This window comes from Gymnodraco acuticeps, unplaced genomic scaffold (assembly GCF_902827175.1).
Source record: "Gymnodraco acuticeps unplaced genomic scaffold, fGymAcu1.1, whole genome shotgun sequence".
NCBI lineage: Eukaryota > Metazoa > Chordata > Actinopteri > Perciformes > Bathydraconidae > Gymnodraco > Gymnodraco acuticeps.
The window spans coordinates 237649-250312 of NW_022991213.1; the positions used below are offsets into that span (position 1 = coordinate 237649).

Genomic DNA, 12664 nt, shown 5'->3' on the forward strand with positions numbered 1-12664 from the left:
AGTTATTCTTTTGTAACTAAGACAAAAAGTTAAGAATTCACTTGGGGATAACTATCTCCCCAATAGCCTTATTGGGGAGATAGAGGAGATGATACTAAAAAGGGACCGCAGGTTGAATTTGAATCTGCGTTCGCCACGAAAGGGACATGGGCCGCAGACTAACACAGAGCTACACGGTGATTCAACAGGACTAAAAAATATTGTCGCAAAATAAATTGTAACCTTTAAATAAGGTGCTGTTATCAGATGTTCGGGAGCATTTAAACAACCAAGATTATATAAACCAGCATCAGTGGGGTTCATGTTCTCACCTTTTTAGTGGATTCATGGGAAGGAGCAAATTCAAATGAAGATTCTTTTTTTTTCATTAAACAAAATGAATTGAAAATAATTCCTTCATAATATGCATATGCAGCCAGCGATGTAGGGGGGCAATTTCGGTTTTGCAAATGGTTTAGAAGGGGTTAGTTCGAGAAGAAACATCCCAGTAAATGACCAAATGATAACCTTCAATGTGTACTCTTAATTATTAATAAAAGCTGAACTATGAAAAATATTTCTGTTTTATTTCAAGAATCTAGGGGAAAATTGGGTTTTGTGACGGTTAGTCCATTTTTGAATAATATAAAATAAAATATGAAAAACATTTCTGTATAGAAACATAGTGTAAAGTATGAATGTGCAATAAAAAGATAAAACTAAATACAATAAAGATATATGTAACCCATAACTACAGTACATACTATGGATGTTCACAAGCCATCTGATTTATTGAGATTAAATTACACTGTTATGATGAATTATTTAGATTTAATTAAGGATTAATTGAACCATGATGTTCCAATGGAGCTCACAATTGTAATTTAGCAATCGTCAAGGTATGGCAATTAAATCACTTCAATCCCGACCGCCGCTGATGTGTGTTAAATTAAAGGAGTCCACCAGACCGTGTCACAGGAATGAACACCGGGCCCCGCTTTATCCCAACACCACTCTCAGTGTCTCCCAGATAGAATATCAAAAACAGTCTCTATTGTCTCTGCGAGGCGGCCGGGCTGTTAAAGTGCAGCGGAGCGAGGGGGGGGCTGTAGATCACCTCTGGGTGTCAGGCCTGAAGACCACCCCTCTGGGAGCCAGACTGAGTGAGGCGTGCTCCAATACCCATTAACTCGGTTTGGGCTTTCTTTATGTACTTATGTCTTTGAACAGTTTACATTTAAATCAGTTATTTTCAGATTTTAGGGTAAAGAACAACAAATAAAACCTTAAAGGTGGGGTAGGTAAGTTTGAGAAACCGGCTCGAGATACACTTTTTGTTATATTCCATGGAATGCTCTTAACATCCCGATAGCAATGAATATCTTAAGTGCTTTGACAAAAAATCCATAAAAAAATGTCATCTGTGGAAGCTAGGGATGCTCCGATCGAGATCGGCCGATACTCACTCTCTACCCATCGATCGGTGCTCTCGAAACATGCCGATCGCGAGAGCCGATCGTATGACGTAAAATACATGACATTTTTCTCTGTGTGCGGCAAAACAAGCTCGCCAAAATGGCTTCACCGGTCTGGCATTATTTTAAGGTGTCCGAAAAAGACAGTAAAATAGCGGAATGCAACGTGTGTGAAGCAGAAATCCTGCAGCTCCGCCCGCCGGACCGGTAAGCGGAGCAAAACACACAAGAGTTAGACCTAACACACTTAGCTATTTTATCTACCTCTGAAACAAGCTAAACTAGTTATTATATATGTATTCTTCAGAGGGGGAGAGAGAGAGGGAGAGAGGAAAAGAGAGCGCTTCCGCTCATTTCTCCCGTGTTACTATCCAAAGTGAATGTAAACTTGAATAATGTACATAATTTGAATGTAATAATTAAGTTGATTGTTGTTTGTGGAAGCTCCAGTGAATGAGCCCCATTAACTGAGTTTTAAACATCACTTTAAATGGAAGATTTAAAGTGATGTTTAAATCTTCCATTTAGGCCCCGCCCACTCGATCGGATCGGCATCGGCGATCGGTATCGGCCGATACTGATTCCGGCGATCGACCCCGAAATTGGCGATCGGAGCATCCCTAGTGGAAGCCGTAGTACTGTAAAAAGCACAACCAATCATTTTAGCCGGCCTGGCTAAAGTAACTGGATGGCCTACCTGACGGTCAGCCTTCCATCTGTGCACAAACTTATCTCGTGCCCTCATTGGTCATGTGCGCGTTCGTGTGTGTTGGAGGAGGGGCTCTGTAAGGAAGTGGCAGATTTTCTCCGGTCGTGTATTTTCAAATTCTAGCGCACTCGAGCTGGTTTCTCCGAAATTACCTACCCCACCTTTAAGGAGAGATTGCTTTGTCAACATGCTCTATAGCAGGGGTGCCCACACTTTTTTGGCTGGTGAGCTACTTTTGAAATGACCAGCTCACCGAAGTCTACCAACCAAAAATAAAATCCCAAATTGCAAGGGTTGCTGAATAACACGTTTTATTTATACATGGGATAATAGGGCTGCAACAAACGACTAATTTGATAATCGATTAATCTATCGATTAATGAAACGATTAATCGACTATTCGGACTATTACTGTATGCCTTGCACAATTTCTCAAACGCTCTTATTTAGCCATCAACTTTTAGATTTAGCTTGAGGTTGTTTTAGGCATGTGGAAACTAACAATGAAGACAATAAAGATGAATACTTGATTCAAAAATACATATATTATTAAATTAACTTAACAAATTGTGAACAAAATTAACATTGCTTTTTATTTAAATTAAATAAATAATATTTCACATCAAAAGAAACAACAATGTTTTAACAAATCGTATTAAATAATCTGATGACAGAACTGTAAACAGAATAGCTGAAACTTTAACAAAATAAAGAGTAACTCTGTTACCTCTAATCATTAACCCATGTTTGTATAATGTAGTTAACTCCGTGTGTTGCTGCTAGCATACATAACACCTGGCATGGAAACGTTACTCGTGGATGGAGCTACAGAGCAACTAGAAAGACAGTCGAACCCGGTGCATTCCTCCGTCTGAATGTGGAGCACTTTTGCTAAATGTTTAGGCAAATTGCTCGTGTTACCGCCCTTAAATGCTAAACTCTTATTGCACTTTTGGTAACGAGCATTGTCCACATCGAGACGGGTAACATTTAACCACACCTTGGAGCGCTTCTCTCCGCCATCCCCGCCGTGTGTTGCTGCATGTAGCAGCCGAGTGTGTGTAAACTGCCCCGCCCCCCTCGCACACAGACAGGGGAGAGAGATACAGGTCGAAAATACACCGACCATAGACACATTTTTGTGTCTTTTTGCATGTTAGAAACGAGTTGGCGACACTAAGACTGCGAGATAATGTTTCTGTAACAATAATACATGACCTTTCTCTTTCTCAACTCGCCACTCGGAGGGAAGTCGCTGTCAGCCTTTCGGCCCGTCTACACTACAGGCGTCGAAAAAGCTCGAAGCTGGGCGTGGCTGAGGCTTGGCGATTTTTTGCGAGCAACGCGACCAACAACCAATCACATGAATCTCCCGCCCCCGACATACAAAGCAATAGCAATGTTAAAACGAAGTAAACTGGATATAAAATCCCCAAACAGGCGAAAACCTACCAGTTTCACCCACTGTCTCTGCCACCTCCCTCCATGCCTCGCTCCTCTGGTTTGTATCCCGGTAGATAAACAGAGACTGATCATACAGCACCGGGTGATTCACTACCGCTATAATGAATTTTCCCTCCATTTTTTTGAATATGAGGAAATGACCTGCGTAGTCTCTCCCAGCATACACGCGGTTTGATTGGCTAGCGCTTGTACTGGCAGATTTGCATACACGGGATTTCATTGGCTGACGCCAGCTTCGAGCAAGCATCGACGCCGATAGACGCTCGCGATGCTTGCAACGCCTTGCCATGCTACCCACAATGCAGTTCGGCGAAGTTTGAAAATATCCTACGTCACCCCATTCAAATGAATGGGCGAAGCGTTGAAAGCATGTTTTGACGCCTGTAGTGTAGACGGGCCGTTTCTTTGGCAGAGCGACGCTTGCTTTACAAATAAGGCAAATAACCTTTGAATGTGAATGTTTTCCCGGCACTTGACTGATTTTGTATCGCTTTGCATTCTGGGTTAACAGACTGGAAAGCGATAGGTCGCTTTTTCTGTCAATCAAGTAAACTCCTGAATTAAATGGCAGGGAGGCCAAGGGAGGAGGGATCAAAACCTGTTTTCTCTATTTTAACGGAGCTGGATTTTTTTTTTTATGAATGACTCGCGATTTACCAGCATTGCCCCCACGGTCGACCGCGGTCGACGTACTGGGCACCTCTGCTCTATAGTATGTAAACTGTGTGGGGAGTATTTATTATTTATATACGGATATTGTAAGCTTTTAACTATTGATTCCTATATTGAAAGTGGACCTATCATGCTATATTTGAAACATATATTGTAGGGCCATACCTATATAAAACATGTCTGTGAAGTTTTTTTTTCAAAATACCAAACAGATCACCCATTGTAGCCATGCCTCATACTGCTCAATCCCCTCTTTTGAAGCCCTGTTAGAGAAATGCAGATTTTGGGTCCTTAGCTTGAAATAAATAAATAAATAAGAGGAGGCGGAGCTAATGCCTGATCAGAATTCTACCGGAGATAAAGTTAAATTCGGTTGTGATAAAACGCCATTCTGTTTAAACCAGGTCAAGGATTATTTCTGAAATAGTATGGAGCTCAAATGCTTTTTCTCTTGCAGGTTTATCACAAGGTGAGTTCTTTTTTTATTTCCTGCTTTTCAAACACATGTGCTCTTCAGTACAGGTTAGCTCTGAGTGTTAGCGAGGCTCGCTAATGTAAACAAAGACGTCCAAAACACGTCAGGCATTGTGTCTGATAGCAACTTTCTGTGGGTCCGCTGCCGAATTGACGTCAGTTCGGATGGAATCTGTATCCGCTCGTTGTACAGCTGTTTTTAAAAGATTTGGGTACGGAGGAAAAGAGAGGGTTTTATTTTCTGACGCTGCGTGAGTTCCCTGACGCACCAGGGACACATTTATGTAAAAAAGACATCACAAAGTGCATTTTGCATGATAGGTCCCCTTTAACTTATTTTTGTTATTTAATTAACTATTATGTCTGTTGATAAATGAACAATTACCAGTCTCCAACCAACCAAGGCATTAATGCAAAATTGAAAATCATTACATCTTTACATTAGAGAAGCTGGAACCAGAGAACATTTGGCAGTTTTCTTTTTAGTTACCTATTATTTTTTGGGCCATATTAGCCTTATTGGGAAGAAAGAGGGGGTGACAGTAGAAGGGAACACAGGCATGGTTCTAACCTGGGGTCATAAGAAATAGAAAGGTGGGCATAGGTAAGACAGAGGCCCAATTCCAAACTCCCCAACATGCTCCGTCTGTAGTCTCACTCTCAGCTGAATGAGGCTCCTTCTTAAAAGGTTAGAGTCAGCATCTCTTTAATCTTAATGTCCATGAGCTGCTTGGTTTTTGCAAAAAAATGTGATAAAAAGAAAAAATGGTCAGTCAAATTAACAATTGTTTAACTAGACACTGGTATGATCTAAGTACAAAAACAAATAAATACAATGTAACCTTGAAGTTGTTCACAACTCGAAGACAAAATAAAATGTATTTCGTAGTTGGCTATATGTTTGCACAGAACTATTTACACATTAGTTCCATGGAAAGCTGGTTAATCAGGACTGATGCAGACTCACGGGTGAAAGTTAATAAACTCTAATCCACACTACTTGGTTTTGAGGGGCCCCTAATGTGCTGAACTCTCCATGAGAACACGCAAGCAGAGTGGAAGTGAGAAGGGATTTGGGCCAGAGACAAGAGGCAGTGTATGTTTCACATCCCATTACCTGTAGCGTCTTCAGCTCGTCCTTCAGGTTGTTAATCTCCTTGTCTTTTATCTCAGCACTGACCTGGTATTTACCCTGAAATGTTATATTATTATCGTCAGTGTCAAAAAACAATAAATACCCAAGCACAGCACTAGAGAATCTACCCCACGGGCCAAGAAGAGATGTGCAGCTGAGATGAGTGGATTTACTACTCCACTGAAAACATTAACTAAATCAAATGCTCTGAATATCTCATTGACGTTTGGGAATAAGATCTTCATACCTTCTCCTCCACTGTGTTTCTGATTTTGGCCTGAAGCTTGAGGACATAAAAGAAGGAATTGTTCAGGAAGTACTGTCTTTGTAGATATAAAAGCTGTAAACAAATAGTGGAATCATACCTTTTTCTTCACATTGAGGATTGACTCAGTGTGTTGGTTGGCCACTGTTTCAATCTGACGTTGTAGGGATTCCTGTCATACAGGAAAAGACAAAACCAATCAAAGTAATTGATGATGAACAAAGTTGAAATTCTGGATAAATTGTACGATAAGAGCCTGATCTTTTGTGAATGTCCACCTATGTAAGTTTTGAATTTCAGATATTAGAGTTGTAAAACTAGCTTTACCTTCTCCCACTCCAGCTCTTGCTTCTCCAGCACCAGTTTACTGATCTGATCCTCGAAGCGAGTCTCTGCATCCTGAACAATGGGAAGGCATCATTACTAAGAAAATGTAATCACGTGATTAATCTAAAGTTTCACAATACTATTATTTACTAGTATTTAGGGGGAAATAAATCAAAAACACATATGGTGTTGTAAAAGAGAAATGCATGCCAAACTGGTAAGAAAAACAAGGGTTATTACATTATTAATACATCTCAGGTTAGTTGTTTTGGTCTATTGAGAAATCGATTCCGCCCGATGCCAGTAGTATTGAAACTGTCGGCAAGTGCTGCTCTCAATGTTGAAAGCCGCTGACATTTTGTTGCGCAACCAATCAGATAAGAGCTGTATGAAGCGATGCAAGCTAGCAGGGAATGCAACCATAGAAACAAAACTACCTAGATGTTTTTACTGCAAAGCTCTGCGCCCAACCTCTAGGTGAGCAATTAACAAATCATGTAACATGGAAATGCAGCTTGAGAATGACATCTGTTCCTACTGTATTACATTACATTACATTGCATTTAGCTGACGCTTTTGTCCAAAGCGACTTACAATAAGTACATTCGACCAGGAAGACACAACCTTGAAGAAAACACTGTATAGCGGTGACCGTGTCTCTTCCACTTCTGTGCAGCTTTAAGAAACTGGAGCATGGTTCGTCAAAATGCCTTTCCTCCGTCTTCACCACACGTAAAGCGCACGAGTGCAGTTGCCATTTGTCATAGATTTGGTATGCCATTACATCAAGGTATTGATGGCTGCTTACCGTCTTGTGATTCATGACAAAAATGTTCGCAACAATGTGCGCAGGAATTACGGGACAAAGTTGGGGTTACACTTAGTCATGTGATTAATTTGTATTCATTTTTTTTAACACATTAGGGGTACCAGATGAATTGCGACCGCTAACGTGTTTATTTTTGAAAGCTCTAGTCACATAACAGCTTAATAATCCTAGGAGCAATCACATATAATCATTTTTATAAAGGATTCATTCACAACCAGTCACACAGACAACCCGGAGAAAAGGAAATAAGACGTTAAATGTATGTGTATACTGTGTATACTTATGTATACCATTTAGGCATGTTATTAATCGCTGCCAACTTCAACACTCTGTATAATATGACTTTACACACAAATAATGTTTTCACTTCCTGTTACCCGATTACTCTTATATATGTTCTTACTTTATATAATGATGCTACTTAGTTTTGTTTCCATGGATGTGTACTTATTTGATGTGTTTACCTCTTTATCTAATATGATAGTCTACTTATGCAATTTGCCTTTTGATCTGCACAGTCCCCTTTGTTGTGAGATTATAAATTGTACCCACTGTTGAACAAATATAAGATTTGTCAATTAAAATATAGATGGGAGAAATACCTTCTAAGCAGGCATGGTACAGACTGAAATCGGATAACTCTCTGGAGTTGAGCCAGAACTGCAAACTGCATTAAGTTCCCCTGAATCATTCCTCCGTATCTTTTATTGAAGCACATGGTGAAAAAGGAACATTAGAGGGGAGGCGATATTTGTGGAAAGCCATCCCTATCCTCCCTCTTCTCTGGGAGAAGGCAGGTAAAAGTCAATTGCTCTCTATATCCACGGGACTGTTTTATGTGCATGTGGGAGCTGGTTAACTCGCTGAGTTTATTTTATAAGTTCCAATTAAACTATGCTACCAGCACTTTAAAAAAAAAAAGGAGTGCACAGGAGATAAAGCTGTTATTTTTCCACTGAGGAATCCTCACTGTGTCTATACGTGTTGAAGAAAACACTAGAAAGCGTTATTAAGCAGAGGTCAATCTAAATAGGCAACTGCAGATCAACTAAGGGCACTTATGATTTATATTTAGCTAAAAGGTTACTTATAATATTTGATTTAACTAATTATTTGAAAATGCATGATTGTTAACATCATATATTTGCCATAGATTTGATCCCTTTACTGGTTTACTGCTGTTCTGAATGGATGCTTTACAAGGCATTAAAAAAGAAAAAAACAAGTATCTGGCCATAGAAATGGTTTAATAGTCTAGTTACTCTAGTTGGACAACTTATACAAAGTTATCCTTAAGTTTTTCATTAGGGTTAGAGCTAAACCCCAATTTTAAACCTTTCAATGCTTTTTTTTCCAGTTTCAAAATATAAAAGAGCAGATAGGGGCCCTATTAAGCAAATGCTCAGGTTCATATTTGTATTTTGCTGCAGCACCTCTTTTCACCCTCTGTCTGCTCTGATTGGTTAGCTGGTCGGCTCTGTTGTGATTGGTCAATTACTTAAAAATGTCCCACCCCTTAGACTATCACGTACAATGTGTAGGAGCGCTAGCCAGTAGAAGCGTGGGTGTTACAAAGTGATGTCACTATGTTACGGAAGAAAACAAAGGAGTCCAATGCAGGCGTTTCAGGCAGGGGGGGGGGGGGGGGGGGGGGGGTGTGGGAGAGAAACTCCCTCAGAAGGGAACTTGGCTCTGGAGGGAAAAACTAGCCTTTTCAGACCGTTTACATGCACACAAACCTTTAGAACACAGGAAGGAGCATAATGGGGCCTCTTTTAACAAACATAGTGTGATATTTTATTGATAAATTCCTTCCATTAGAAATTCTGTCACAATTTCTGTCTTGACAGATGTTATACACAACAAATCTTTATTAGTTTCAAATTTTAAATCTCTAATTGTAAACCTTTCAAAGCTTTTTTTCAGTGTCATAAAATGTTCCGATTTTATTAAATTCCTTCGGTTAGAATATGTCTTAATTCATATCTCACTTTGAATAATTAGAATGTATTCTATAAAAGTCATATGTATAGGCAACATCCAAGTGCTTTGCCATTTGGGGTTAAGTCTACCAGTAAACACATTCTTAGAAACAAAAGCAGTGGGTTGTCTTGTATTCAAAAAAGAAAACAAACCCATTGGAATTTGACCTGCTCAGGAATGTCCGGCACCAACATCGCATCCTTCTCAACCTCTCCACCCCACGAACGCTACAGATACAAAGTACTTGGTAGCAGCATTGCCCGAGGAGGAACACTGATATAACATGTTACGCTCGTGTCCCAGTTGACATGACTATAACAATAAAAACTAAATGGGAACAAACGACTAACATCCCATTTGGCTGGCTTCACCTTTAAGCACACTCGCACTGTGTTGTTAGGTTGAAAGCACTTGCTGGAGGGTAGGAGGCATTATTATTTATTTTAGTTATTTTTACAAACAAATGTTCTTGCTACTTATTGGTCAGGAGTCAAATGGCTTATTTGACCCCTATCTCAACACACAGTGCGTCAGATCTAGCTGGCTCTTACGGCCAATAAGGGGCAGATGGCTTCTTCCAGGACACTGTAACACCACCCCCCCCCCCCCCCCCCCCTCCTCAGCCAGACAGCCATTAGTGTCTTTAGTTCTACTCAGTGAATAGTGCTGTGATGCAGAGGAAGTATGCAATGCTGAAAACAAAACAACTATTTTGACACTTCTCTGCACTTCAACTGTACTCAGGCTGAATAATTAAAGCATGGATGTATACAAATAATTGGCTACAGTGTTGGAGGTGGGGTCCTGTTTATTCCTAGGAAATGTGCTGAGTGGCGCTTAAAGCCAAAATGTATTTAAATTGGTTTCCAGGCTTCCATTTCTTATTGTAATATAAAAGCATGTTGGATTTTTTTTTGTTGAGTTTTCCAAAAGGGTTTTCTCACAACTCTGGTCTGTAACTTTGAAACTTCGGACCTGATGGTCAGCACTTAAGCAAGTGTCGAAAAGTAGATACCTCATTAGCCACTGCTGTATGTTACTGCTATTTGTCTGTGTGTCCGTTTTGTTGAGGTTGATTGTTGATATTTTAAAAATATATAAAGCTTTTAAAAATAGCTTCTCAAACAATTCAAAGCTTTTTCAATTTCTATTAAAAGTAAATGTTAATTTGATTGACAAGTATCGCTAAACAATTTTTACGGGTACATTTAGGTTTCTCAAAATGCAAATAAAAGAAGGAGGAACATCTGTTTTTGTCGGACTGGTCAAAACAATTGAAAACGGGCCACACACATGCGCAACTCTAATTCAAAGGATAGAAGAGACAAGGGTGGAGAATCACTGCTCTAGTGACCAATACATTTTTTTATTGTGTCTTCAAAATAATAGTACTTGAAATGTACTGTTGGAGATACAATACTGCATACATCTAAAAAGACACACACTGACTGAGTAATTTCTACTTTACCCTCCGAATATGCAGCTCCTCCACAGCTTCAAGTAGATGGGTTTTAAACCCCAACAAATGTAGTGAGATGGTGCCTCCACTTTCTGTCTGACAGCGAGCATTAGACAGGGACAGTTCCTGCCCCAACATCGGTCCTCTTACCTACACAGAAGAAAATGTATGCTTTTAATTTAGCAATTCAAATACTTAATTAGCAGTTAGTTTGACAATATTAGAATACAAAACCAGACTACATGCCGAGGCTGTAAGACAAACATTTTCAAAGTAATTTCTTCCTGCATACAATACAAAACAAAAGAGTGTGCTTTTTAAAACAAAGAGCAAATCATTATACAGTAAATATTCCATGTTCTGTTTTTTAGAAATAAACCTAGACAAAACCCCAAAATTGTTTATATCAAATATTTTTAAGTTTAAATGTAATATTTAAATAAATAAACAAATCAGCTGATGGATGTTCTTTGTTTTGTCCTCTACTGTCAGTAGTAGAAACTTACAGTGGTGTGGGGGGGGAGTGTCCCGGAGTCAGTACTGAGATCCATGGAGTTGTTAAAAGGCAGCCCAAGGTCCCAGTCGTCCTCTGCTGCCTGTTAATCAAGAAAAAAAACTATTTTGTTGAAAAAGGTTAATAGAATTGGCTGTTTAATAAGCGGTGACACTCTGCTTTTCCCCTCACACGCTTTCTAATTACCACCTCATATGCAATTTTTACTGCTAAATGATTTTATTATAAATAATAGGCAAGAACATTAAACCCTTGTAATGTTTCTCAATCACTACAATCTAACCTAATGGCTTTGGAATGACCATAAGGGTTTTTTTTCTTCCTTTGTTTTACACCACTTCCATTGCAGTGAGAAGATAACACCTTGATAAGCCATCGAGGTTCAAATGAACCAGCCCATTGACACTAAATAGGGGTCAGAGCAATAACACTGAATGGACAAATTGCACTGTCAATGCTTTTTAAATTATCTAGGTTATTTCATTTGACCTGTAGATGGTCTTCTGCAACTGTCTGTGTCACCTCAACATTACCAAGAAACTGAGTGACACACACACTGCATACACGCTTAGAGGAAATATGACTATTTAAGTGGGAGGTCTCCACTAGCCACTGATCTCTTAATAGAACGGACCTTTTCCCCCCCATTTAACCTGAGCTGTTATCAATCACATTGGAGAATTAAATGATCCCTGCTTGAATTGGCTACTATCATAAAATGACAGTGTGACCCCAGGCTGAGGAGGGAGGGGACGTGAAACGTGTGTTAGTGTGTCAAAGCGAATGTGTGTCTTATGTGCACACTGTGAATGTGTATGTGTATGACTGGGAGGGAGGGAGAAGACCACATTGTCTTTATTTGCTTCTGCTGTGATTCAGTTGAGCAGGTATTAACCACCATATCTAAGCCACGAAAAGACTAATTAAAAGAACTGCAAGCCATTAAATGGGAATATTTCTATCAAGCAACAAAATGTCTGTATTACCTTTGGGTTGAGTGATGTTAGTTACTGTTCTGTAATGCCCTAAAGAGAAGAAACAAAAGCCATGAGAGTGTAATACAAGCATTCACATTACACATAACAGCAATACAATAGCTAAAGTACTTCGATACTGGTGTAAAAGTGTAATAAAACAGGAGGTGGGAGATATTTTATCATGTCACAGTAGAGAAAGCCCCAGTGACACACAAAACAAATGATGGCTGAATTTCATTTAGCTAATATAGTTTTAGGGTCCTTTTGTGCATGCTAGCTCAGTGTACCATAGTCAAGGCTTACTTATGGAACAATTGAATCTTTATGTTATTAGGTTAATACACAGTGCTTTCCCACTAAGACAGTTCACATGTCTAGAAGAAGGCCCACTGGAGTCTTAAC

At 39.5% G+C, this 12664-nt stretch overlaps 1 protein-coding gene across 1 annotated transcript in view; it reads right to left on the bottom strand.

The window, feature by feature from the left end:
* Nucleotides 1-11322, bottom strand: part of LOC117561355 (coiled-coil domain-containing protein 73-like) — a 52218-nt gene extending 40896 nt beyond the window's left edge. The window contains exons 1-6 of the mRNA XM_034238651.1: nt 11278-11322; nt 10781-10921; nt 6501-6572; nt 6274-6345; nt 6156-6191; nt 5891-5965 (exon numbers count right to left, since the gene is read on the bottom strand). Of these exons, the coding sequence (XP_034094542.1) occupies nt 5891-5965; nt 6156-6191; nt 6274-6345; nt 6501-6572; nt 10781-10921; nt 11278-11322 (441 nt within the window). The remainder of the gene's footprint in view (nt 1-5890; nt 5966-6155; nt 6192-6273; nt 6346-6500; nt 6573-10780; nt 10922-11277) is intronic.
* Nucleotides 11323-12664: the final 1342 nt, after the last annotated feature.